This window comes from Podarcis tiliguerta (assembly GCF_965153285.1).
Source record: "Podarcis tiliguerta genome assembly, chromosome: 16".
NCBI classification, from domain to species: Eukaryota; Metazoa; Chordata; class Lepidosauria; order Squamata; family Lacertidae; genus Podarcis; species Podarcis tiliguerta.
Window position 1 is genome coordinate 40,690,160 of NC_139549.1, and position 25,853 is coordinate 40,716,012.

General features: G+C 45.5%; 1 protein-coding gene and 1 long non-coding RNA gene across 6 annotated transcripts in view; one reads left to right on the top strand and one right to left on the bottom strand.

The window, feature by feature from the left end:
* LOC310667265 overlaps positions 1 to 25,853 on the top strand; it is a 218,418-nt gene that overhangs the window by 152,777 nt on the left and 39,788 nt on the right. The gene's annotated exons all lie outside the window — the stretch shown is intronic.
* The window catches only part of SCARB1 (scavenger receptor class B member 1), a 47,540-nt gene continuing 46,021 nt past the window's right edge, over positions 24,335 to 25,853 (bottom strand). For all 5 annotated transcript variants that reach the window (XM_083419063.1, XM_083419064.1, XM_083419061.1 and 2 more), the window contains one exon: positions 24,335 to 25,317. In XM_083419063.1, coding sequence (XP_083275189.1) covers positions 25,189 to 25,317 — 129 coding nt within the window. In that variant the 3' untranslated portion in view covers positions 24,335 to 25,188. The remainder of the gene's footprint in view (positions 25,318 to 25,853) is intronic.

A 25,853-nucleotide genomic window follows, 5' to 3' on the forward strand; every position in this document is an offset into this window, starting at 1 on the left:
CTATGTTTGTCATCGCTGGCAAAATTGTGTAATTATGTAATTTATGCAAATCATGTTGTCATGATGTTATCCCACATCATTTGTTCCCGTGCAAAGGAAACATAAAGCAAATTGTAGGCAGGGGAAACAATAAATGATGAGTGGTTTGTATACTGAAAGCAACAACAACAGTGAACACTGATCATATTCACTGGATTGATTTCTGTTCTGGACATAGGACAAATGAGCAAACATTTCCAACTTCTGCTCCTGTTTCCTGGAGACTGCTTTGACTGTCCTGTTGAAGTCTCCTTTGCTAGGAAGATTGGCTGATTGGCTGATTGGCTGATTGACTATTAGGAAATAGTTGGATAGATATCTGAATTGAGCCGTATCGGCAAAAAGGGGGTTACCTCTCTCCCTGCACCCGCAGCTAAAGGTGATGTTATCCAGGGGCTCGGCAGTACTTTTGGCTCACAGCCTATTTCACCTGGCTCTTGGGGTCCTCTCCCACCCACCAGCTGTTCAGTCCAGAACAGCTAAGGGGGGAATTGACTATGCTGTTGCGCAATGCGTGCAGTTGCAGCATAAGATCCACTGCAAGAAGGTCAAAGGAGAGGGGGAAACAACTATCTGCAGAGACAGGATTGTCTTTGCAAATATACAAAAAGTGTCCATGGAATTTGCAATTTCATGCATGCAATTTTCAGGATACAATTGCATTTTGAATTTTGTGGCTTTGAATATTCACAAGGCTTGTAAGGCAAGGCTTGTTCTGAATATTCTACTGGGACTACTGAGTTCTTTTTGCAGGCCAGATAAAGGGTGTAAGAGAGGTGTTTTTTTGTTATGAACACTGTTTCAAAAAGTCTATGGAAAGTGAAAGTTTGTAATCTGATTCTTCTATATGCACAAGCTGCTGTTTCTTGACTTCAGGTGCTTAATTCTGTCACTTATTTTGTGGCTTCCACCCAGCTCTCTCACAATGGGGAGGGGCCAGGTACTGGATGTGGTTCTGCAGGCCACACCCCTCATTGGCCATGCTTCACAGCCCAAATGCTTATACTGGTCTGAAGTGAGTCCTTGAGCTCTGAGAACGCCTCTTGCTTGTCTGGATGTGGAATGGAGAAGAGTATAAGAACATGTGTGCAGAAACTAGCCTGCTGTACAAAGATAAAATTCACATTGATTGCTACTCCCACTTTTCCCTCTGGTCCTGACCAGCACTGCCATGTGGCCCTCAAAAGTTTGCTGAGAAGGGAATGCGCTGAGAAGTGCCCTACTCATGTTCTCCTGTGCATTGCATTAATACTGAAAACAGCATGCAACTCAATTGTCCCAGTTTAAGTGGGGCACCCCAGAATTACAGAAGCCACCCCAGTTTCTGATTGGATCCTGGAATGTCCAGTTTTTGGGTCCAGTGCTCTGCTTCAGCCAGAGCGCTAAACCAAAAAACAAGCATCCACATTTCAATCAGTGGGATGTTGGAGGGCATTAAATAGAAGACCTATTCTATTTTTTAAAGACCACAAGTATGAGGCTTCTGTCAGGGGAAGAGGTCCTACTACCCTGTCAGAATAGCAAAGAGCTGTGGCCTTGCATTGGGAAGTGCAACCTTGAAAAGCTTTAGGGATGCTGGTCAGGCAACAGATCATAACCAAAGCATTCTCCGAAGCCTCACAATTTCAATAATGCAGACAAGGAAGTCAGGGAGCAGTGACTGGGGTACTAAGTGATGAATACATCAGACTTCACGAGGCTGGTTTTGTCAGAGTGGTAAATGCCATTGTTGCCACAGCCAGCGCTGCAAAGGATTGCAGAACATTACAAATGAACTAACTTTTGCAATTAAAGGAATCATAACAGGTCTAGTGCTAAAGTACTCACACTGCAACATGTTCCCACACAGAGCTGGTACTGGGGTAGGAGCTGGCTTAGTATAGTGGTTAAGAGATGAGGATGCTTCCAGACATTTATTGAACTGCCATCCTAATTTGTGTGCACAAAGTTTGCAGGGAGATTAGGTAACAGCAACTATTTATTGAGCTTTGTGAGGAGGTTCTACAAAGTTGTGCCTGGTTGGCATCCATCTGCCTTGGGAGACAATGGAGGAATGTGCCTTTGGGGGTGAAGTCAAACTGTTGCTTGTGCCTGCAGTAACTGGAGAGACGAACATGGGAGAGACATGTTTTGTTGCAGCTGGGGCAGATGAACCAGGGCATTTATTCTCTCTGAAGTTCTCCCAGCAGTCATTTCTTCTCTGGTCACTGCTGTGGATGCATGACCTGATTATCTGTCTCCAGGCACTGCAAAGGATTGTCTGCAATGTTGCACCAAGCAATGGTTATTCCACACTCTCCAAGTTGCCCAGAAGGCAATATGGCTGAAAAGGTTTTGCCACCCTTGGTGTAGCTGGAATATAGCCATAAGTCATAAGGTCACACCTGTTGCTCTGCTCACTTTTGCCCCTGGCCATCCCTACCACTCAAGGGCACCAATTTCCCCCCACATTAAGGGGCATGGGATGGCACCCGGCGACGGATGTTTCCCCTTAATGCTGGGGTGGGGCTCAGCCTCTTGCCCACCAATATTGAGGGGGCTGAAGCCCCTTCCTCCTCCTATAGTTGGCACCCCTGCTACCACTGGCGTGCAATCCCCAGAAGGCCCGCCCTGACAACTACGCCATGCTGTTTCTCATCTGTGGATCCTGCCATGGATAGGGAAATGGCTGCTCTATGCAGCACTGGGAGTGGTTTACATCATGCTGTGCACATAAATGTTTTTTAAAAGCCCATCACAAGCTGTGCTAGGAGAACAGCCTTCGTTCTCCAGTGAAGGAATGAGAGGTAAACAAGAGAGGCTGGTGGATTAGGCAAACCAGCCAGATGGTCCTCAGCAGGTCTGCATGTTCTACAGCTGAACAATTGAATGGACCTGGCCCTGTGTTTTGGTACCCAGGCATGACAAAGCATTGCAAAAATTTATGAAGCTATATAAATAGCTTTGCAATAATGTCTTTACGGCCTGATTGTCCTTTAAGAATGTCAAAAGCGCTTGTATATTTGAGTGGCTGTCCTGCCTTGTAGGTTCCATACAACCTGGTGGGTAGGAAGGAGCCAATATACCGGTATATATAGCAATACACTCTAAAAGCCAGTATTTGCATGAAAAGAAATCTAAACTAAATGCACTCCCTTCAAACCTTTGATAAAAGAGAACAATGCAGTTCTCCAGGAGGCCCCCTTTCATGAGCTCCATTGAAATGAGTGGCACACTCTTCACTCAGGTACATTGCTCATGTCCCCCACTCCCCTCAAATGCCAGGGGAAAATCCAGAAAAAATAAAAAATCGAAATGCAGTTAATTAATTATATTCCAACTGTGAATATAATTATTATAAAATATTATTATTATAAAATTGAAATGCAGTTAATTAATTATATTCCAACTGTGAACAATGGTTTCAAAAAATGAATATAGGAGGTTGCAATCCATAACACATTTACTCTTGAGTGAACATGGTGGGCCACCATGAATAGACACTGTGTGCACAGGATTGTAAAGTTATAAAAATAAGGTTATCTGGGAAGCATAGCTCAGTGAGGATTTTGATGCAGTGAATGTCTTTATGGGCTACAGATGTTATGGATCCTCACCCTCCAATGAGACAATGGTTCCCTGGGAAGAGACTTACTTAAGTCTGTGATGTAGATATGCTCTCACTTCCCAAGTCAAGTGTGAATCCTAAATTTCCCCCATTAGCCTTTCCCACCTGTTTATACCCATTGCCATAATAATAATAATAATAATAATAATAATAATAATAATATTTTTATTTATATCCCGCCCTCCCCAGCCAAAGCCAGGCTCAGAGCAGCTAACAACAAGTAAAAATAGCACAGTGTACATAAAGTCACACAGTCAATTAATTAAAATACATTCTAAAATCAATTCAGAATTAAATTAATGGCAACCGCTGGGCCAGAGTTCTACGAGGATCCCCAAAGGGAGGGGGTCAGGCTGTCCCCTGGCCAACGTCCTTGAGGAACAGCTCTGTCTTGCAGGCCCTGCGGAAAGATGTCAAGTCCCGCAGGGCCCTGGTCTCTTGGGACAGAGTGTTCCACCAGATCGGGGCCACGGCAGAAAAGCCCTGGCTCTAGTTGAGGCCAGCCTCACCTCCCTGCGGCCTCATTTCCCACATATTGGGCTCATCCTCACTTCTGTTTTTCCTGTGATTTATAGGCACAGATTCAAGAGTTTTCTTTTGTCCCACAGCTTTCCCTAGGAAAGCCCGCTGGTTACTGCTGAATTGGAACACGCGTCAGTTGGGGATTTTTTACAGAATGTTTATTCCAATTCAGCAGTAAACAGCAGGTTTCCCCAGGGTAGGCAGTGGGACAAAAGAACACACACCCTCCAACATTTCTCTGATGAAAATAGGGATGTCCTATTTAATAATGATGATGATGATTTATACCTCTCCCATCTGACAGGGTTGCCTCAGCCACTCTGGGTGGCTTCCAACATATATAAAACATACTAAAACAGTAAATATTTTTTTTTAATCCCTATACAAGACTCCATTCAGATGTCTTCTATAGGTTGTAGTGTTACTTATATTCTGGGCTCGGGGGTTGCATCTCTCCATGCCCTCCAATATTTTTCTGATGAAAATAGGGATGTCCTTAAAAAAAAGTTGGACATTCCAGGATCAAATCAGAAATGGGGGCATCTTCTGTAAATCTAGAACTGCCCCTGGAAAATAGGATCACTGGGAGGGTCTGAGAAAAGCCTCTTGGACGTGTGCCCTGAATCAGGAGTGTCAGAAACCCAAACCCCCGTTAAAATTAATTTTCACTGAAGCAGCTGACAGGTCCCTATTTTTATAGAGGATACAGATTTCCGCTCTCCACTGCATGATGCAGGGCTATAGACATTAGTGTTCCCAGGCATCCTGCGAGGGAAACATTGCAATTTAAATCAATGAGTTATTGATCCATTTTTCATGCTCAGGAAGATAAAAGGGAGCGTGTTATTTCAGCTTGTACTTCTAATGACCTCAGAACCTATAGCATAAACCCACTGTAAAATATTGTGTCGGCTAATAAGGGAGGGATTTCAATAACAGTGGGCCTAGAGGAGCAGAAAAGCATCGGCAAAAGAGCCTGCTGCAATCCACAGCCGACCTGGATATGGAGCTGCTTCTGGTAGAAAGCTAACACCCCAAAATTCAAAAGTAATCTTTTCCTGAGATGGCAATTTCTCTTTTGTGGGGTGGGTGGAGGGGACTTCTGCAAACCTTGCAACTTAAAACGCAAGAGCTCCTGGATTAGGCCAAAGGCCCATCTACATACCTGGCAACCATCCTGTTTTTCTCAGGATACCCCAGAATTATAGAAGCCACCTGGCTTCTGATGGGATCCTGGAATGTCCCACACTCTCTCTTTTTTTAAAAAAAATATTTTTATTAACAGGCCAATCAAATCACATTAATCCAAATCACATTAATTCCAAATTACACAGCCAAATTTTAAAATTTTTGTTGGGGGTACCCATACTTCGAGCTCCGAACGGGATCCAAACATCTCTCTTGCTGCTGCTTTAATATACACAGTTCTGTCCAATTGGTAGTCACAGTTCTATTCCATCTTCTCTTTGTTGTTTTCCTCATCTGCTTGTTTTCTTTATGATCTCTGATAGTCTCCACAAGCGGGTTGAAAACAAACGTTGTTATAACCTGTGTGGATTTTACACTCATCCAAGAGCCATATCAAAATAGACAGACATCATTTCAACACCTCCGTACAAAACGTTTCCCACAGTCTGTCCTGGTTTCCACAAGCCTGCCGCTCTCAGGGGGCCCTGCCGGGCCGGTCTCACATTCCGATTTAGTAACGGCCATAGTCCTCCTCCCCCTCAGTCCTCCTGCGGGCAGGCCTGCCATAACAATCTCTTTTTATGACTGCGTCACAGAGAACTTTCTTCTCCTTTCTTGATTTTCCCTCACGCCATATCTTTAATTAGTAATTAATTTCCACACAGTTCTTACTCCTCCTGCTTGTGATCAGTAATCGCGACAATTCTTTCTTAGAGGGAAGGGTTATCGGGTACTCACATAAGACAAAAAAAAGAAAAGCCCCCCCCTTTTCAGTCTCGCTCCGACATACCAATCCTTTGATGATTCTTCTTCTTGATTTATTGTTGAATCCAACCCGTTGCTCCACATTCCAGAGATCCCTTTAATTAGCAGTTTTTACTCCCTATCTTCACTCGAAGTATGTGCATTTGCTTCTTTTCTAATTATTTATTTCGAGCTGATGCAGCCAGTGCAGAGACAGCGTCCGAGAGCCAGACCCACACAAGGGCTTTGTGCCTAGTGTCCTCACCCCCTTCTTTTGAATCCGGGGGTGATTTATGGCCACAGCAGGCAAGGCAGTGTTCCCCATTCCCTTGGGCAACAAGGGAGGCTGCATACTCCCATATCAGCCTCTTAATTACCTCGTGTGGGTTGGAGAGATGTTATTGTCGGCCATCTTCCAATGCGCCCCTAGCGGCCCCCCCCCGGAATGTCCCACACTCTCATCCAAATCAGTTGTCTCCCGCAAGAGTGAGGCAGTGAAAGATGCGAGTCTGAATGCTTCTTGTTCTGACTGTGGCCAAGCAGATGCCTGTGGAAAGGCCACAAAGAAGAGCTGTGTGGAAGACCACTCTCCTCACTTGCGATACCCGGCAACGGGTACACAGAGACAGGGAGGAGGAACACAGCCATCGCGGCTTGTAACCGTTCTCCATGAGTTTCTCTACTCCTCTTTTAAAGCCACCTTGTGGCAGTGAATTCCCTAGTTGAACGATGTCCTGTGTGAAGAAGTGCTGTCCTGAAACTTCCAACACTGGACGGCCTGCAGTTCTGTTGTAAGAGAGGGAGAAAGGCTTTATCCATCTTCTCCGCATCGTGCATAATTGTAAACACCTCTATCATGTTCCCACTTCCTTAGCCATTTTGCTAAATTATAAATTCCCAAATGTTGTATTCTTTGCTCATAGCAGGGTTACTCCAACCCCTTGATCAATTTAGATGCATTTTAGGTCTCCCAAAGCCTGCTGACATCTCCTCCTAAGGTGCATATGGTGGTGCTTTGGCTACATAAGGTTTTGCCCTCACAGAACTGAGCCCGCTACAGGTAAATAGGATTCATTGCATATGTACCCCACCCTTCATTCACAGAACTCATGGAGGTGGAGGTGCTCTTCCCTGCTCCCCATTTTATCTTCACAACAACTCTGTGAGATCAGGCTGAGAGATTGTCATCCAGTGAACTGTACGAATGGTGTGGGATTTGAACTTTTATCTCCTTGATCCTTGAACCCTGCATGCTACAACACACATGGGAATGTATGTATGAAACCCAAATTTGTTCTAAATACGAATTCCAGCGGTTCTTGAGTGAGAGTTGAGATAGTGTAACAGATCTGAATCTGGTTTTGAAGTAAGCCTTGAAACCACTTGCAAAAAACAAAGAACCTCAGTGCTTTTGGAACAAGAATAAACACACACACACACTTCAAATTTTATCCAAATTCAGCCTCTGCATCAGGCTAATATTTATCATAGAGAGCTTGCTTGCTTGCTTATTTATTTATTCTTAAGTCCCAAGGCAGGTTACAACAATCTAGTATAGTTACGAAAGCTAGTAATACACAGGAAACTATTATAACCAAAACAGAATGGTATATAGTTTCAGCAAAAGAGGTAGATTCCACAGAACAAAACAGCTTAACTGTTGAAGGCCCAGGATGAAGAGGTGGTCTTCAGCATACAGCGAAAGCACTATCTTTGTGGATTTCCACAGCTTAGGAGGGGCCCTCACTCGAGCTGCCATTTTCTGGACTTCTGCAGGCAGCGGATCTACCAAGCTCCCTGCCACTCACTGCTGATCCTGCAGGCGGCCTTTCAGATATTTGGGGCCTAAGTGACTTAGGGCTTTAAACACTAGCAGGAGCCCCTTGAATTGGGCCAGGAAATAATTTGGCAGCCATCTGAAGGAGGGGTGGCACATCTTGTTTTGCCACCTGAAGTGAAACAGGAAGGTGCTACCCTGCCTAGCTGCCACTACTTCGCCAAAGCCTCCTTAGCTGGGTTGTGTGTTGGCACCCACAAAGCAATGGCATCAACACCAGCTCCTGGCAAGATCTTGCGCAGCGCAAAAGATCTCGTAAAATTTTGGTGAGATCTTGCCAAGAACTGACATTGCCTCTTGGGCTTCTGCTGCCTGAGATGGGCTGTCCCTGGTCTAAAGACGAGAGGAGGGGGTAACACTAGTCAGCCTAAGCAGGGTGTAAAATGAATGAAATTTACCACTGCTCATAACAGCGTCAATTAGATATTAGCCATCTCTGCTCCAGAAGAGAACAGGGTTGCCTCTAAACTTTTCCAACTAGGGTTCAGAGCAGTACAGTCTTCCCCAGTAATCTAGCAGACAGCTAATTAACAGGAAAGCCAAATCTCCTGCTTCACCACATTAAACCAGGAGATGGTGAGCCAATAAAGCCTGCCAGTCATCAATCAAAAGGCATTTCCGAAGTGCGTGTCGGGGGCGGGGAAGGGAATGCTGCTTTGACAAAGGTAAATGAGAGGTTCCTACAGACAGGTTGCCCTTCACTACTTGATGGCTCAGAGGGAAATGCCATGCGCCAGCATTTAAGAAATTAAACCCACAACGCGTCGCAGTGCCATCTTGCAATGACAGGGGGCCTCTCTGTCAAGAGGATAAATCCTTCCGAATCGCTTTGCTTCAAGTGGGGGGCTCTTTCCAAAATTGCAAATGGCAAAGATCTAGTCTGTCCAGATGGGAAATGCAAGACAGCCATCTGTCGTGGACAAGGAGTCCCAACAAACCAAAACATATTTATCTTCTTCTAAATACCTTTGAAGAAAGGTTACACCTTTGATTCCTTTTTAAAAATAATTTTATTTATGAGTTTCAAAAGCTTACAAATTAATATATTTTTTCCAAATGCACATTCATGTCACATTCGACTTCCCCTCCACCCCTCCATGGTTTCCCTGTCATTTCTAAGTGCGATGCATATTATAGACATTCTATACTTTATCTTTTCCATACTGTAATCCAATAAATATTCAACTGCTGTTCTTTATTCAAATCCTACCTGCATTTTTACATGTTTACAATAATTATTTAAATATTTAACAAAAGGTTTCCACTCCTCCTTAAAATCTGCCTCTCCTTGATCTCTAGTTAAATTTGCCAATTTGGCATATTCCATCAGTTTTAACTGCCATTCTTATACAGTAGGTATCTCCTGGTTCTGCCATTTTTATGCATAAAGTACTCTTCCTGCTGTTGTGGCATACAAGAATAGGTTCATCTGTCTTCTTGAAACTCTGGCCCAGTTATCCCTAAGAGGGGTTTTTTCTTTTTCTTTTTAAAAAAGTCACCTTAAACATTTTTTAATCTCATTATAAATCACCCCCCCCCAAAGTCGTTGGCCACTTTGCATGTCCACCACATATGATAAAAAGTGCCTTCTACTTCTTTACATTTCCTGATTTCTTTGCCTAGTTCAGCAGTTTGCCAGTTGAGTTCTGGAGAAACCAGAGGCTCCACAGAAGCTGGTGGAGGAGGAGGAGGGAGGTTCTGAATGAGAAAAACAGCAGTGAAGGGCTACCAATGGCCCCTATTTATGAAGGCTGGGTTTTAGGGCACTGTAGGCAGCTCCCCCACACAGTGCCCCAAGCTAGAGGGCACAAAATTGAGAAGATCCATAACTGATAAGTTCTATTTGGGAGCACCAAATGTTGGGTTTTTACAGGGTGCTGTATTATGAATGATGACCAAAGTCCGCCCCTGACCAGAGGCTACCAGTTGCTGGACCTTCGAGTCAGAGAGAGCTCACGTCTTCCTCATGGTTGGCTACTGTGAGACCAGAATGTGCCTTGGCCTGATCCAGCAGCACTGCTCTGAACTCTGCTTGGTAAACCACTCTGCAAATTGCAGCGCTGTGAGGGGAATGGGGTGTCTCCAAACAACTATTAAACAACAGGTCCCAGAATTCTTTGGAGGAAGCCATGACTCTTTAAAGTGGTATCATAGTACTTTAAATGTATGGTGTGAAAGTGACCATAGTAGTTAAATGGTGAGCACTGCTGGCTTTGATAAGGGGTGCTGCTAGATATGGGCCATGGGACACAGACTCCCCACTTTTTCCCTGAGTGGATACATAAATTGGGGGTGGGAAGTGGGGCAATGATTTAAGATAACTTTCTCTAAAGATGATCTGAGGTTAATGAATGGGGTAACTGAAGGGGAGCTGAACTGATTTGGAGCAGAATTTGTTGGGAAGTTAATTGGGTGGGGCAAGTATATTGAAGAGGAACTGATTTGGTGTGATCTGTGTTGAAGTACAAATTAGTTGATTTATTTATTTAGGGAGATGTGGATAGGACTTGACTTCTGTGACATTTAAAATCTAAATTTCTGCTTATACATGTAAGCAAAATGCAGATTACAGTTATAACAAAGGCGGCATTTTTTCATCTCCGCCAAGCTAAGCAGTTGGCTCCTTATCTCTCTCGCCCTGACCTAGCCACTGTGATCCATGCGACGGTCACCTCCAGACTGGATTATTGTAACTCGCTCTACGTGGGGCTGCCCTTGAGACTGACCCAGAAACTCCAGCAGGTGCAGAATGCTGCAGCGAGGCTCCTTATGGGGTCTTCGCTGCGAGATCACATTCACCCGGTGCTATACCAGCTGCACTGGCTCCCGGTGGAGTACAGGATCAGGTTTAAGGTGCTGGTTTAAACCTTTAAAGCCCTATACGGCCTAGGACCCTCGTACCTACGGGACCGCCTCTCCTGGTATGCCCCACAGAGAAACTTACGGTCTTCAAATAAAAACATCCTGAAGGTCCCAGGCCTCAGAGAGGTTAGGCTGGCCTCGACCAGAGCCAGGGCTTTTTCGCTCTGTCACAAGAGACCAGGGCCCTGCGGGACTTGACATCTTTCCGCAGGGCCTGTAAGACAGAGCTGTTCCACCAGGCCTTTGGTCAGGGCGCAGCCTGACCCCCTCCTCTGGCAATCTGCTTGGCTGGTTGCCATCAATTTGTTTTTGATTGATTTTATGGTGAAAAGTTTTTAGAATGTTGGATTGTTTTTATTGTTGTTAGCCGCCCTGAGCCCAGCTTTGGCTGGGGAGGGCGGGGTATAAATAAAATTTATTATTATTATTATTATTATTATTATTATTATTATTATTATTATTTGTGAGTATTAACCCATTCCTGAGATCTTTAAGTATTAAGAGTTAGTGAAGAGGATAGTAATCTGACTTTTTGGAACCAGAGTACAAGAAGCAGTTTGGGGGGATGAGCCCTGACAGCATACAGTTAGCTCTTGATCCAACTGATGTTGCTTTATAAGTCCACCATGTCTGGGGGCTTGCCTGGGGGCTTGCCATGCTCATTAGTAAGCAATATTACATAACCATCACTAAGGCTGTTTCCAGACAGTTTATTGAGCACCAACCATTCATCCTCATTTGTTCACTTAAAATTTGAAGGAAGAAGAAGAAGAAGAAGAAGAAGAGTTTGGATTTGATATCCCGCCTTTCACTCCCTTTTAAGGAGTCTCAAAGCGGCTAACATTCTCCTTTCCCTTCCTCCCCCACAACAAACACTCTGTGAGGTGAGTGGGGCTGAGAGACTGTGACTGGCCCAAGGTCACCCAGCAGCTGCAAGTGGAGGAGTGGAGACACGAACCCGGTTACCCAGATTACGTGACTACCGCTCTTAACCACTACACCACACTGGCTCTGGAAGTTTGACAACAATGGTTATTTAGTAAGCATGCAGGGAGGTTAGATGACATCGCACCAAGTGTTATCCCACACTCTCCAGTGCATTTCTTCATCATCACCAAAAATTTGGGGGTTTTTTAGGTGGGGTTGTTACAAATGAGCTCCAAATTGATTTTAATTGCGCAATCTGAATTTTCTGGTTTGTAGTTGAAACCCACCCAAAAAATAGTCTTAAGATCACTGATATTGTAAAGATGCCGATAGAAAGATGCTGATTGCTTCCACATAGGAAAGTGACGAGAACAAAATTGGAGTGCAAAGGATATTATTATTATCACTATCACTTCTTTCATCTTCAAATATCTCAAAGGCTGTCACATGGAAGATGGAGCAAGCTTGTTTTCTCCTGCACCAGAGGACCAATTCAAGTTGCAAGGAAGGAGATTCTGACTAAACATCAGGAAATCTTTCTGACAGCAAGAGCTGTTCAGCAGTCTCCCTTGGAGGTTTTTTAAGCAGAGGTTGGCTGGCCATCTGTCATGGACGCTTTAGTTGAGATTCCTGCATTGCAGGGGGCTGGACTAGATCAGGGGTTGGCAACATGCAGCCCATGGACCGGATGCGGCCCATGAAGACCGTTTTACCGGCCCACGAGCTGCCCCTGAGCCAAGCCACCTGCTCAGCGAGTCCCCTGTGCACTGCACTAAACTGGCGCAGTGCGGCTCGGGGACTCCATCAGCTGCACTGAAAATCGCGTCTGCACAGGCACGATTTTCAGCGTTGTGCTGCGCCAGCCCGGCCCACGGACGATCTCCATGGGAGTGATCCAGCCCATGGCCATTAACCTTGCCAACCGCCCTGGGGTCCCTTCCAACTCTACATTTTATGCTTTATTAATTGCCTTTTAAATAACTGTCTCAAACTGATTTACAGATAATTAAAAATATGAAAACAACAAATACAGTTAAAACAAGACTAAAGCTCTAAGAAGTAGACACTCAAAAATGTCTTCAACTGTTTACAGAAAGTGCAGATAGTGTGTCATATCTTGACAGGAATGCTGTTCCACAGAACAGGGGCAGCAGCCACGCTAAAAGTCCAGCTCCTAGTTGCTGAGGAGGGAGCCTCTGAAAGCTTTTGCAGGAGAGACTTTTCTGCAGACCACAGCAATCTACTGGGTATAAGGCAGTCTCTCAAGTAACCTGGTCCTGAGCTGTATAGGGCCTTATCAACTGGCATAAACACACTGAACTTGTTGCAGATTGGCAGTCAGAGCAAATCCTGAAAGGAAGCTGGCATTTGGATGGAAGCAGAGGTTTATGGCTTGTGAGGAGAGAAGGCTGGAGGCTTCGACTTAGAGCAGTTCCCACTTGAGTGTGGTGCAGCCTTGAAAAACTCTTGCATATTTTCCTTTTTCATCACAAGTGTTGGAAATGGTTTTTAAAAAGAAAAGAAGATAGCTATGAACACTCATGAACCTATGAAGCACCTTTAACATTGTGCTTTACTTGTGCTGCTTGGGGAGCACGATGACAACAACCAGGTTGTTTTGGGTTTGTCCAGCGGTTAGCACGTTTCATGTTGAAATATGCATGCGGTAGGTTGGGGGGCATCCATCAGATACAGCCACCACCTGTTGCGACAGACTAGCACAGCAAGCGACACAAATCCCCCTTTGCCTGCTAAATCTGTGGTCTGTTGGGAATGGTGGAAGAGCCTTGTTTTTAATGTCTGGAAAATCAATGCAGCATTTTTAAGTAGCAATGAAACAAACCCTGCAGAATCTTAAGATACAGCAGAGGGGAGGGGAGGGCACAGGGTCACCTTAGCCTCTTCATGGGGGTCAGGCACCCTGTTCCAAGGGCTACAAAATACCCAGAGCACCCAGTTAAGAAGTGGGCAATTAGCCAGCATGAAAGGTGTGCCCAGCAATTGCCAATGTGCCCACGGTACCTCTGTGAAAGGTTTCAGGAACTAACCCCTCAAAAGCAGCTGGGATAGCTCAGTTGACAGAGCATGAGACTTTTAATCTCAGGGTCAGAGGTTCGAGTGCCACCTTGGGCAAATAAATCCTGCATTGCAGGGGGTTGGACTAGATGACCCCTGTGGTCCCTTCCAACTTTGCAATTCTATGATTCTATGCAAAATCCTCTGTGCTCTTCCTGCTCAACTCCTGCTTGTGCAGGCTCTGCCTCTCCCACATTGAACATGCCCCCATTTCACTGAATTGCCAGGATTGGGCACCCGCAGCATAGCAACATAAACAACATAATGCAAATGCATACACGTTTTTACAGCCACAGCAGCCATTTTGTGACTGGCACCCATGGATTTGCAGCACATCGCCCACTCAGAGAACACACAGGTAATGTCAGCTCCAGGCTAGACTCTTGGATGAGGCGTCTTCAGTGGGACCTGCCTTACGCTGTGTCTGACCACTGGTCCATCCAGCTGAGTACTGTCTCTACACTGACTGCATCTCTGCAGGGTTTCCGGCAGGCGACGCTCCTAGCTCCACCTGGAGATGGCAGAGATCGAACCTGGGACCTTCTGCAGGCAAACCAGTTCACTGTCCTTTTCTGTTGGCTCCAGAGGAGCAAAGGATCAAAGCCAGGGGAGGCTGCTGCTCCTCACCACTGTCACTCTTCACTTGGCCAAATGGTGTAGCTGTTTTGCTTTTTTAAAAGTAGCCAGCTTTTATTGGGGAGGGAGAGCCAAGCCGCATCAGGACTTGGTCTATATAGTAGATGAAGCCCTATATTGTAGAAAGTTTCTTGGGCCAAGTAGCAGTGAACCCTGCATAAGCAGGCCTTTGTGTACCACTTGCCTGGGCTCCTTTGGAGGAAGGTGTAAGTTAGACATCTAATGAATTAACAGGTAACTTTATCTATTGTAAACCACTTTGACATCACCAGATTACAGTAAGTCTGTAACTTGCGCGTATTTAACTTGCACACTTTACACACTTGGCAAAATAAATAAAATAAATAAAAATAGGGTGAATCATAGAATCATAGAATCATAGAGTTGGAAGAGACCACAAGGGCCATCGAGTCCAACCCCCTGCCAAGCAGGAAACACCATCAGAGCACTCCTGACATATGGTTGTCAAGCCTCTGCTTAAAGACCTCCAAAGAAGGAGACTCCACCACACTCCTTGGCAGCAAATTCCACTGTCGAACAGCTCTTACTGTCAGGAAGTTCTTCCTAATGTTTAGGTGGAATCTTCTTTCTTGTAGTTTGGATCCATTGCTCCGTGTCCGCTTCTCTGGAGCAGCAGAAAACAACCTTTTTCCCTCCTCTATGTGACATCCTTTTATATATTTGAACATGGCTATCGTATCCCCCCTTAACCTCCTCTTCTCCAGGCTAAACATGCCCAGCTCCCTTAGCCGTTCCTCATAAGGCATCGTTTCCAGGCCTTTGACCATTTTGGTTGCCCTCCTCTGGACACGTTCCAGTTTGTCAGTGTCCTTCTTGAACTGTGGTGCCCAGAACTGGACACAGTACTCCAGGTGAGGTCTGACCAGAGCAGAATACAGTGGCACTATAACTTCCCTTGATCTAGATGCTATACTCCTATTGATGCAGCCCAGAATTGCATTGGCTTTTTTAGCTGCCGCGTCACACTGTTGGCTCATGTCAAGTTTGTGGTCAACCAAGACTCCTAGATCCTTTTCACATGTACTGCTCTCAAGCCAGGTGTCACCCATCTTGTATTTGTGCCTCTCATTTTTTTTGCCCAAGTGCAATACTTTACATTTCTCCCTGTTAAAATTCATCTTGTTTGTTTTGGCCCAGTTCTCTAATCTGTCAAGGTCGTTTTGAAGTGTGATCCTGTCCTCTGGGGTGTTAGCCACCCCTCCCAGTTTGGTGTCATCTGCAAATTTGATCAGGATGCAGTTGAGTCCATCATCCAAGTCGTTGATAAAGATGTTGAATAAGACCGGGCCCAAGACAGAACCCTGTGGCACCCCACTAGTCACTCTTCTCCAGGATGAAGAGGAACCATTGATGAGCACCCTTTGGGTCCGGTCAGTCAGCCAGTTACAAATCCACTGAGTGGTAGCATAGTCAAGACCGCATTTTACCAGCTTCTTTACAAGAATATCATGGGGCACCTTGTCAAATGCCTTGCTGAAATCAAGGTAGGCTACATCCACTGCGTTCCCTTCATCTACCAGGCTTGTAATTCTGTCAAAAAATGAGATCAGGTTCGTCTGACATGACTTATTTTTCAGAAATCCATGCTGACTATTGGTGATCACAGCATTCCTTTCTAGGTGCTCACAGATTGTTTGCTTAATGATCTGCTCCAGAATCTTCCCTGGTATTGATGTCAGACTGACTGGGCGGTAATTATTTGGGTCCTCTCTTTTCCCCTTTTTGAAAATAGGGACAACATTTGCCCTCCTCCAGTCTGCTGGGACTTCGCCTGTTCTCCAGGAATTCTCAAAGGTGATTGCCAGTGGTTCTGAGATCACATCTGCCAGTTCTTTTAATACTCTTGGATGCAGTTCATCTGGCCCTGGAGACTTGAATACATCTAAACTAGCCAAGTATTCTTGTACTATCTCCTTAGTTATTCTGGGCTGTGTTTTCTCTACTGAATCATTTGCTCCAAATTCTTCAGGTCGGGCATTGTTTTCTTTATCGGAGAAGACTGAGGCAAAGAAGGCATTGAGGAGTTCAGCCCTTTCTGTGTCCCCTGTTTGCATTTCACCATCTTCTCCTCTGAGTGACCCCACTGTTTCTTTGTTCTTCCTTTTGCTACGAACATACCCATAAAAGCCTTTTTTGTTGCTTTTAACCTCTCTAGCAAGCCTGAGTTCATTCTGTGCTTTAGCTTTTCTGACTTTGTGTCTACACGTGCTGGCTATTTGTTTGAATTCCTCTTTGGTGGTTTCCCCCCTTTTCCATTTTTTGTACACATCCTTTTTTAATCTTAACTCAGTTAAAAGTTCTTTAGATAGCCACCCTGCCTTCTTTAGGCACCTTCCATGTTTCCGTCTCATTGGTATTGCCTGAAGTTGTGCTTTTACTATCTCCCTCTTAACAAACTCCCAGCCATCATGAACTCCCTTTCCTTTTAGTATTACTGTCCATGGGATCTCACCCAGCACTTCCCTAAGTTTTATGAAGTCGGCTTTCTTAAAGTCAAGAAATTGAGTCCTAGTATGCTTGGCTGCTCCTTTCCGTTGTATAGTAAACTTCAGAAGAGCATGATCACTTGCGCCTAATGATCCTTCCACTTCTACCCCATTAACCAGGTCATCGACACTGGTTAGGACCAGATCTAAAATGGCTGTTCCTCTTGTTGCTTCTCCCACTTTCTGGACAATGAAGTTGTCTGCAAGGCCAGTGAGGAATCTGTTTGACCTTATGCTCTTGGCTGAGTTTGACATCCAACAAATATCCGGGTAATTGAAGTCCCCCATTACTACTATCTCCCTTCCTTTTGCATGCTTGGCCATCTGTTCCAGGAAGGCATCATCTATGTCCTCCGTTTGGCTTGGGGATCTATAGTAAACTCCCACAATGAGGTCACTGTTATTCTTCTCTCCCTTAATTTTGACCCAAATGCTCTCACTTTGGCTTTGAGGTTCTAAATCTTGGATCTCTTCACAGGTATACACATCCCTGACATATAACGCCACTCCTCCTCCTTTCTTGTCTGGTCTGTTTCTCTGAAATAGATTGTATCCCTCCATTTTTACATTCCAATCGTGGGACTTATCCCACCAGGTTTCAGTGATGCCTATTATGTCATATTTAGTTTGCTGTACCAAGAGCTCAAGCTCATCTTGTTTATTTCCCATGCTTTGTGCATTAGTGTACAGACATTGAAGTCCATTAGTCATTCCCCCGTGTCTCTTATTTAAGGATTTTTTCCTCCCACCACTAGGTCTGCTTGCTGTTTGCTCCATTTGGTCTATGACATTTGGATGATCATCTTCATCAATTGATAGACTCCTACCTTCAGGAGCACTGTCTCCCTCCCCCACATTAGTCAGTTTAAAGCCCTCCTGATGAGGTTTCTGAGTTTTTTGGCAAAAACATTCCTCCCAACCGTTGTGAGGTGCAGCCCATCGCTTGCCAGAAGTCCATCTTCAAGAAACTGCAGTCCGTGATCTAAGAATCCAAACCGTTCCTGTTTACACCATTTGCGAAGCCAGCTGTTTACTTCCACTATTTTCCCCTCTCTCCCTAGGCCACGTCGTTCAACTGGGAGGACAGATGAGATGACGATTTGTGCATTTAATTGCTTCAATTTCCTGCCCAGAGCCTCGTAGTCTCTTTTGATCTTCTGGAGGCTATTGCTTGCAGTGTCATTGGTTCCCACATGAACCAAGAGGAAGGGGTATTTGTCAGTGGGTTTTATGATTCCTGGCAGTCGTTCAGTTACATCTTGGATCTTAGCCCCGGGGAGACAGCACACTTCCCGAGACATCTTGTCAGGCCCACAGATCACTGCTTCTGTTCCCCTCAGTAGGGAATCCCCTATCACCACTACACGCCTCCTCTTAGGTTTGGTCGGGGTTCTTCCGTGAGCGGTCCGTTCCAAGGTCGCCTGCACATTCCCTGACTTTGCTGCTCATCTTCATATACCTGATCGACTGTAATGAGGGAGAGATCCTCAAATGGAGTCTGCTCTTCATCTTCCATGCTAGGGGAGAGGACCTGAAAGCGATTGTGTATTTCTAAACAATCAGAGCGAACCCTGGGCCTCCTACTTCTTTGAGTCACGTTTCTCCACATATCGGGCTCCTGTGTTGGTGAACTAGCCTCCTTCCCAGGGGAGTCTCCTGTCTCCTCCTTGGTGGAGACGGTGTGCTCTGCTGCTTCCAAGAAGAGCTCCAGCTCTCTAATTCTTTGGAGTGTAGCTACACGTTCCTCCAGTTGCTGGACTTTGTCTTTTAGGAGGGCAATCAACATGCAATTGCTGCATGTAAAGCTGCCTGCAACCTTTGACAAGATGGCAAGCATTGCACAGGAACTGCAGGCGACTGCAGCTGTTCCCTCCCCCTCCATCTTGAGAACGTGTCGTTGGGGGTGGCTACAGCGGTCCTGCATCATAAAAAGTGTGAAGACAGGACTAATAACTCCCCCCCAAAAAAACCTAGGTCTCCCCCAACAAACGTTTGAGACTAGCTCCCCTAAATCTAAAAGATGGATCAAACCCTTTTGGCTCCTTCTTCAGCCGCTGGCCTGCAAGGAAAGGGGGAAAGGGGAAAGGGGGCAGATATCCAAGAGAAAAGACTTCGACAATACCACATGCCATTGAACCAAAAGTGTTTTGACTACATGTGATTTTGGCTTTAGGCACGATCCCTAGAATGTAACCCCTGTGTAAGTATTAATAACAATATACAAAATATTTTAACAATTGAAAGGCTTTTTCACAGTGTAGGAAAACAAACATTAAGAACCTTTGAAACCAAGGCTAAGCAGAAAATTGGCTTCTATAGCAACCTTCATGTGGCTGGGAGAAAGTTACTTGCAGTTGTGCAAAAATGAGAAATAAAATGACTTGCAATTTTGCAAACTTAGGTTTTATTTCCCAGTTTGGCAAATTCATTTTTTTAAAAAAAGAACAACAGTAGTCTAGCAATTAAAGCACTCCCCCTCCTCAAAAAGCTAACTCATCCTTTTTAAATTTTGTGTGTGTGTGTGTGTGATCCTTACATTACAGCCTATTGTAGAGAGTCTACTGGTTCCTCCTATGCAAATATATATAAGATAATAGTTTTGTTGTGCTTTATCATTCTTCTGAGCTAGTTGTCTTTCACTTACGAGCTTATAGCAAGAGCCTCTGTGCACTTTGTTGCTGGATGTTGCAGAAAGCAATTAATCAAAAGTCCAACTCAGCCCCATAAAGGAAAGGTTAGCCGAGAATTGGGTGCTGCCACCGAGAAGCAGTTAAATGAACTGCATGCCTGCCATTTCAAATGCTGCAGAAATGCCACTTAGTCCATTAACCCCTTGCTATGGTATTTTGGATGCATTTTAAATGGGTTCACTTTATAACCAGTGGCCTGCCAAGCTAAATCAGCAAACCAGCCATCTAGGGCAGCCTGCGGAGGTCTGGGCAAGTCTGCCAGAATTGAGAGGGAGAGGGTCTCACCCCCAATACACAGCTTGTGTGCTGCATTGGGCTGGGTGGGATTCCTACTATGGAGGGGCAAAGGGAGCCAGTAGCCAGTCTCAACATAGGAGCACAAAAACAATCATGCTGGTTCAGGCCAATGGCCACCTAGTCCATCCCCCTCTTCTCACAGTGGCCCCTTGGAGGTCCAGTTGCTGGAACCCGTGGGAGGGAGAAGGCTGCTCTTGGGCTCATGTTCTGCTTGCCGGCTTCCCACAGGCGTCTGGTTGGCCACTGGGAGAACAGGAGGCTGGACTAGGGGGGCTACTGGCCTGATCCAGCAGTCTACTCACAGGCAGGACCAGAATGCAAGACCACTCTCCTTGCTTGCGATTCCCAACAACTGGTATACAGAGGCTTACTGCTTCTGACATTGGAGGTTCAACACAGGCATCATGCCTAGTGGCCACTGATGGCTTGGGAAGGAGGTAGCCTCATCCACCTTCATCCTGTACAAACGCTGAGGTATAAGAGGCAAGCAACTGTCCCCTCTGCTGCAGACTGTGGATGCGACTTCACCCTGGGAGCGCAACTGGCACCGTTTGTGCCGCTTTGGCACCAGGCAAAGACTTACCTGTTTGTCTTTATGAGTGTCCCACTGCAATTAAAGAGCCACTGGGTCACTCTATGCATTTTCATTCTATATTAATGTGAAGAGATATGTTGCATTTTGTGTGTGTGTGTGTATTTGGGATTGAAGTTGCTTTGCGTTTCTAAATTTGCATTGTACTCTGGCATTCCTTCTGATCAAAATGACACTGCAGTAAATCGATCAATCAGCCAGCACTGGGGGAAATCAGCTGGGGGATTAATGCCTTTGGCTAGGGAAACAAGCACCTCTTTGCCTTTTGCCTTTTAACAAGCGGCCTTGATTACTGCATTGACTTCGCCTTGACATTTGGGTAGTAGCAGGAGACCATTATCCCAAGACGCTGTTTTGCACCACTTTCATTATCTCAAAATTATAATGAGAATTATGTAACCAGGAGGAACTGGAGGAGGAGCAGAAGGAAATAGTGGAATTAGAAATATCTCTGTTTCAGAGAGCTGGGCTATGGGGGTTGGCAGGGAAGAATTCCTTTTTCTCAAAAACTGGATGACAGACGTCAGGGTTCTAGTAAAAAAATGCAGGGGGATAGTAGATCAGAGAAACTTGAGTTTCGCCAGTGGGAGCCAGATCCAAAACAGTGGCACGGGGAACAAAGCTCATTACAAAATGATGGCTCAGTGGCGGTGATGCAGGGGTGAATGTTGACATGCAAGAGCTCGTCGCGACAGACACAACTCCTCCACAAGGAGTGTCCAAAACTGCCAGCAGCTATGTTGATCCATTATTATATATTATATATTACATGTGTGTGTATGTGTGCACACACACACAAAAACACAAAAGAGTCATCGACAATCTGGTGTCCTCTAGCTATCTCTGGACACAATTTTTATCATCCCTGCCTATTGGCCATGTTGGCTGGGGTTGATGGAAGATGGAGTACAACAGAAGTTTAGGAAAAGCCACTCCAGACGTGTGTGTGAAATAATCCAGTAGGTCCAAATTGTTTCCAGACCAGAACTGACGGAAGAACTGAGCCTTTCTTTTGCACTTAAATGCATGCAATTTCATACTGAGCTTGTTGCACACCCCTCATCTGTTCCCCGAGTGGGAAAGCACCAGGCGAGTGGAGGCAAAAGTATAAAAAGGGCAGTGGAGACCCTTTGCGGCTGCTGGCAGTCTTTCGACAAACCCGTGGCCTGCTCCAACGATTTACAGGCCTGCACCAGCACCTTCCGTCTGCTGCACTTTTCCAGGGTTGCTTAATGCTTGACTTGAAGGCCAAGCGCATGCAGGTGGCATTGAGATGCCAGCTGCAAGCAGCTGTGCCAGGCTGGTTTGAGCTTTCATGCCGAAGCCCTATGAGATTGGGGGCAGAGAGATCAGAGGACAACTTTCTTTTGTCCATATGACAAGAAGAAACAAAACAAAGAAGTGTTTACATGCTATTAATAACTGGAGTTTCATGAATAGTCATGATTCAAGCAGGACATTGGCCATGGTCCATTGGCAGGACCCCAGGAGAAAGGAATGGCTGTGTCCCTTGGGCCAGAGTGAGCATGGGAGGAGGAATGCAGACCAGGAGCAATGACATCACCTGCTGGGGTAGCCAGCGTAAGTGCAGACAGCGTAAGTGTCAACCCTGCCTGCCCTGGCAAGTGAATGAGGGGAAGGCTTTCAAGTCGGGATGACTAACCTGGGCCAGGTAACGTCAATGGGTCTAGACCTAGTAGAACTCAGTTGGTACAAGTTCAGGGACTCAGGTGGCACCGTGGGTTAAACTACAGAGCCTAGGGCTTGCCGATCAGAAGGTTGGCAGTTCGAATCCCCGCGACGGGGTGAACTCCCATTGCTTGGTCCCTGCTCCTGCCGACCTAGCAGTTCGAAAGCATGTCAAAGTGCAAGTAGATAAATAAGTACCGTTCTGGCGGGAAGGTAAACAGTGTTTCCATGCGCTGCTCTGGTTCGCTAGAAGTGGCTTAGTCCTGCTGGCCACATGACCCGGAAGCTACACGCCGGCTCCCTCGGCCAATAAAGCGAGATGAGCGCCGCAACCCCAGAGTCGGCTACAACTGGACCTCATGGTCAGGGGTCCCTTTACACTTTACTTTTAACCTTTAACCCTCAATAAATAAAATAAAAACTACTCCAGGGTTATTTTGGAGCTAAATTGGGGTTGCTGGGGAGGGTGAGAACCAATTTGTACGTCACACCTTGGGTTTGTTGAAAGGAGTGGCAAAATATTGTAATATTGTGCAGCTTTCCGGAACAAAAAAGACAGGATCTTCGGGTTTCTGCGTGGCAGCCTGACAGCCATTGCCTTCAAGTAGGGATAAACAAAGATAAACAACAATACACTCTGTACTTCTAGCTCATTGCTGATGCTAACACTATGCAATTATGTACAAAGAGTGTAGCTGCTGGAAGACTCAAATCTTCCCAGTGTGATACACTAGTTGGGAGTGTTAGGCTAGGGCCACATCCCCCCGGGCATGACTTCCCCCAAAGAATTCTGGGAAGTAAACATTGTAGGAGATCCCTATTCCCCTCAAAGAGCTACAATTTCCAGAGTAGTTTAACAGCCAATCCCTCTTCTCAGGAACTTTGGTAACTGTAGATCTATGAAGGGAATAGGGGGTCTCATAACAATGTCCATCACCTTTAACAAGCTACAGCTCCCAGAATCCCTTGGGGGAGGCCGGAGCTGTTTCACAGTGCTTTAAAGGTATGGTGGGAATGCGGACTAGGATTAGAGGAGACCAGGCTCAAAGCAGAGTCCGCCTGGGAAGCTCCCTCCAGGACCCTGGGCCCATCACGGCCTAATCTACATCACAGGATTTGCTGTGAGGGTAAAAACTGTGGGCAGAGGAGAACCATGCATGCAACTTTGAGGTCTTTGGAAGAAAAGGCAGACTATAGAATGCAAGTAATTATTTGCAGAATATATGCAGTTAATCATTTGCAATGTTCTAAGTGGCTAATGATACACAGACAGGTTGACTTCAAAGCAGCTGGTTGACCACAGCAGGTGAAAGTGACTTCCTCTGCAAAACACACACACACACACACACACACACACAGAGGCTGGATGCTTTTCAAACCACACTGGGGAAATCCAGCATGATGCTTTTTTCACTGTGCCCAGGTTATCAAGTGCAGCACTCTTCCTTAACCCAGATTAAACATTAAAACTAGGAGGGAGGGGATCTGGCTGATGTAGCTACAGCACCCTCACAGAACATTTGTTAACTACCATGTGGCAACATCTCCGCCCAGTGGCCAAGTGCTAAAGTGCTACTCCTAACGCTCCCAATCCTCTTCCAGAGGAATGGGGAATTTGTGGGGGTCCCCTCCAGGCGTTTCCCATCAGCCCTGGCCAAGGTAGCCAGCAGTCAGGCACGATGGGAACTGGAGTCAAACACCACCGGAAGGCCAAGCACAGCCGTCCCCCACTTTGCCCCAACATTTTCACCAATGAAGATTCAGCAGGGCACTTTCTGTATCAATGTTTAAATATTTGCTGAAAACTTTTCTATACTGTCAGGGCTTATGCAGACTAATAAGAAAAAATATTCCTGTAATAAGTTGGCTGCTTGATATGCAATTTCAGTTTTTATGAGGCTTTGTATTGTATATATAATAATTGTATAGCACTTCCGCATCCCAAAACTGTGATTTATAAGCATTTCTATAAATAAACAAATAAAAATTTCTCATCATTTATGAAATCTTACCCCCACCAGACACGCAAAGACTGTTTTGAGAGGCCAACACTAAAATGCTTCTCTCCCTCTTCCCCTCTTCACAACCCTGCATTGACACACTAAGAATGAAAGACCTTAATGAAAGACTCAGAGTACTTTAATTTTTCTCTTGAAAAAAGACACACATCTGGAATGTTCTCTGTATACTATGGCATGGAAAATAGGAGGAAATGGTGTTTGGCAACAGTTGTTAAAAACAGGTCCTTTCCAGTAGCAAAGCTGGGATAAGGTGGAAAGTCTTAGAAGTCTGAAACTGGAAACACTTTGGTGGTGGTGAGCTAAGTCAAGGATACTGTGCCACTCTGGTTCCCAGAATAATCTGAAGATAAAGGCACTTTCCCTTCTGTCACCCCAAAATTAGCACCGTGTTGTTACAACCCTCAGCAACCCTGATGTGGAGAAGAACCGAGTGTTTCTTCTGTAATGCTGTGCGCATTGAAAACCAAGTGTCGTTTGTGCGCGCATGAGCAAGGAAGGATGCATCATGTTTCCAGCTGGGTTTAAACATACAAAAATGACAACAGCATTTAATTGCTTGTGGAGTGCAAGGCGTTGTGCTTAGGATAAAATCAGGGGGAGACTCTGACATCTTGCCTATGTAGCTTCCACAGATGCAAATTCCACCCTGCTCTCCAAACCCACCCAATTTTAATTCTTACATGAAACTTTTGGTAGGTTGTAATGGGAAGGTGGTGCTGTGGGAGTGAAGGCACTAAAATCTCAGGGCATGGAGATAACCACCTTTACTTTTTCAAAAGGGTCAGCTTTCTGGAAAGCTACTGTAGTGTAAGAAGAGGAGAACCACGTGCACCTATCACCCTTCCAGAGTCAGTGCAAATACACCTGAGTTTGTTCTGCTGGGCCCACCCACACCCAGGCCACATATACTGCTAATAGCTCATTAAGGATCCTTGGCGAAGAGGAACAGAGGTATCAAGTATCAGGAAAAATGCTGGAGTGAACTGTGTTTGAGTCCTTTTGCAGAAGAGGGGTAGTTTCTGAATCCTGAATTTGGCCGTTTGGTAGATTTGGCATCTGTGGAGTCTTTGCTCGAGCATCTCTCTGAAAGAAGCAAGAAAAGTCTAGTTAGAACCTGGACTATCAGAAAGGAGAGTTCGCATATGCTTCAGTTGGGCTGATCCTTCTTATATATCCTGGTGTGGAGAGTCGGCTTACAGTGGAACCTCGGTTCCCAAGCGCCTCCGTTATCATACATTTCAGCTCCCGAATGCTGAAAACCGTAAATGCTTCTGTTTTCGAACATTTTTTGGAACCCGAACGTGCGATGCGGCTTCTGCTGAGTGCAAGAAGCTATTACAACCAATGGGAAGCTGCACCTTGGTTTTTGAACATTTCGGAAGCCGAATGGGCTTCCAGAACAGATTTCATTTGAGAACCGAGGTACCACTGTACCACATCCATTGCAGAAAGTGAACATTTTACCAGAACACACCTCCACACAGCAGGAATCTGGCCTGCTTCACATGCAACACTAACAGCACAGCTAGCTAAGTGTTTGTGTGCAAGAGCCTCAGGCTTGTGCCCTTTCTGTTTCTCTTCAGTGTGGCTATGAGCTGTCACTTCCATTTTAAACAAAC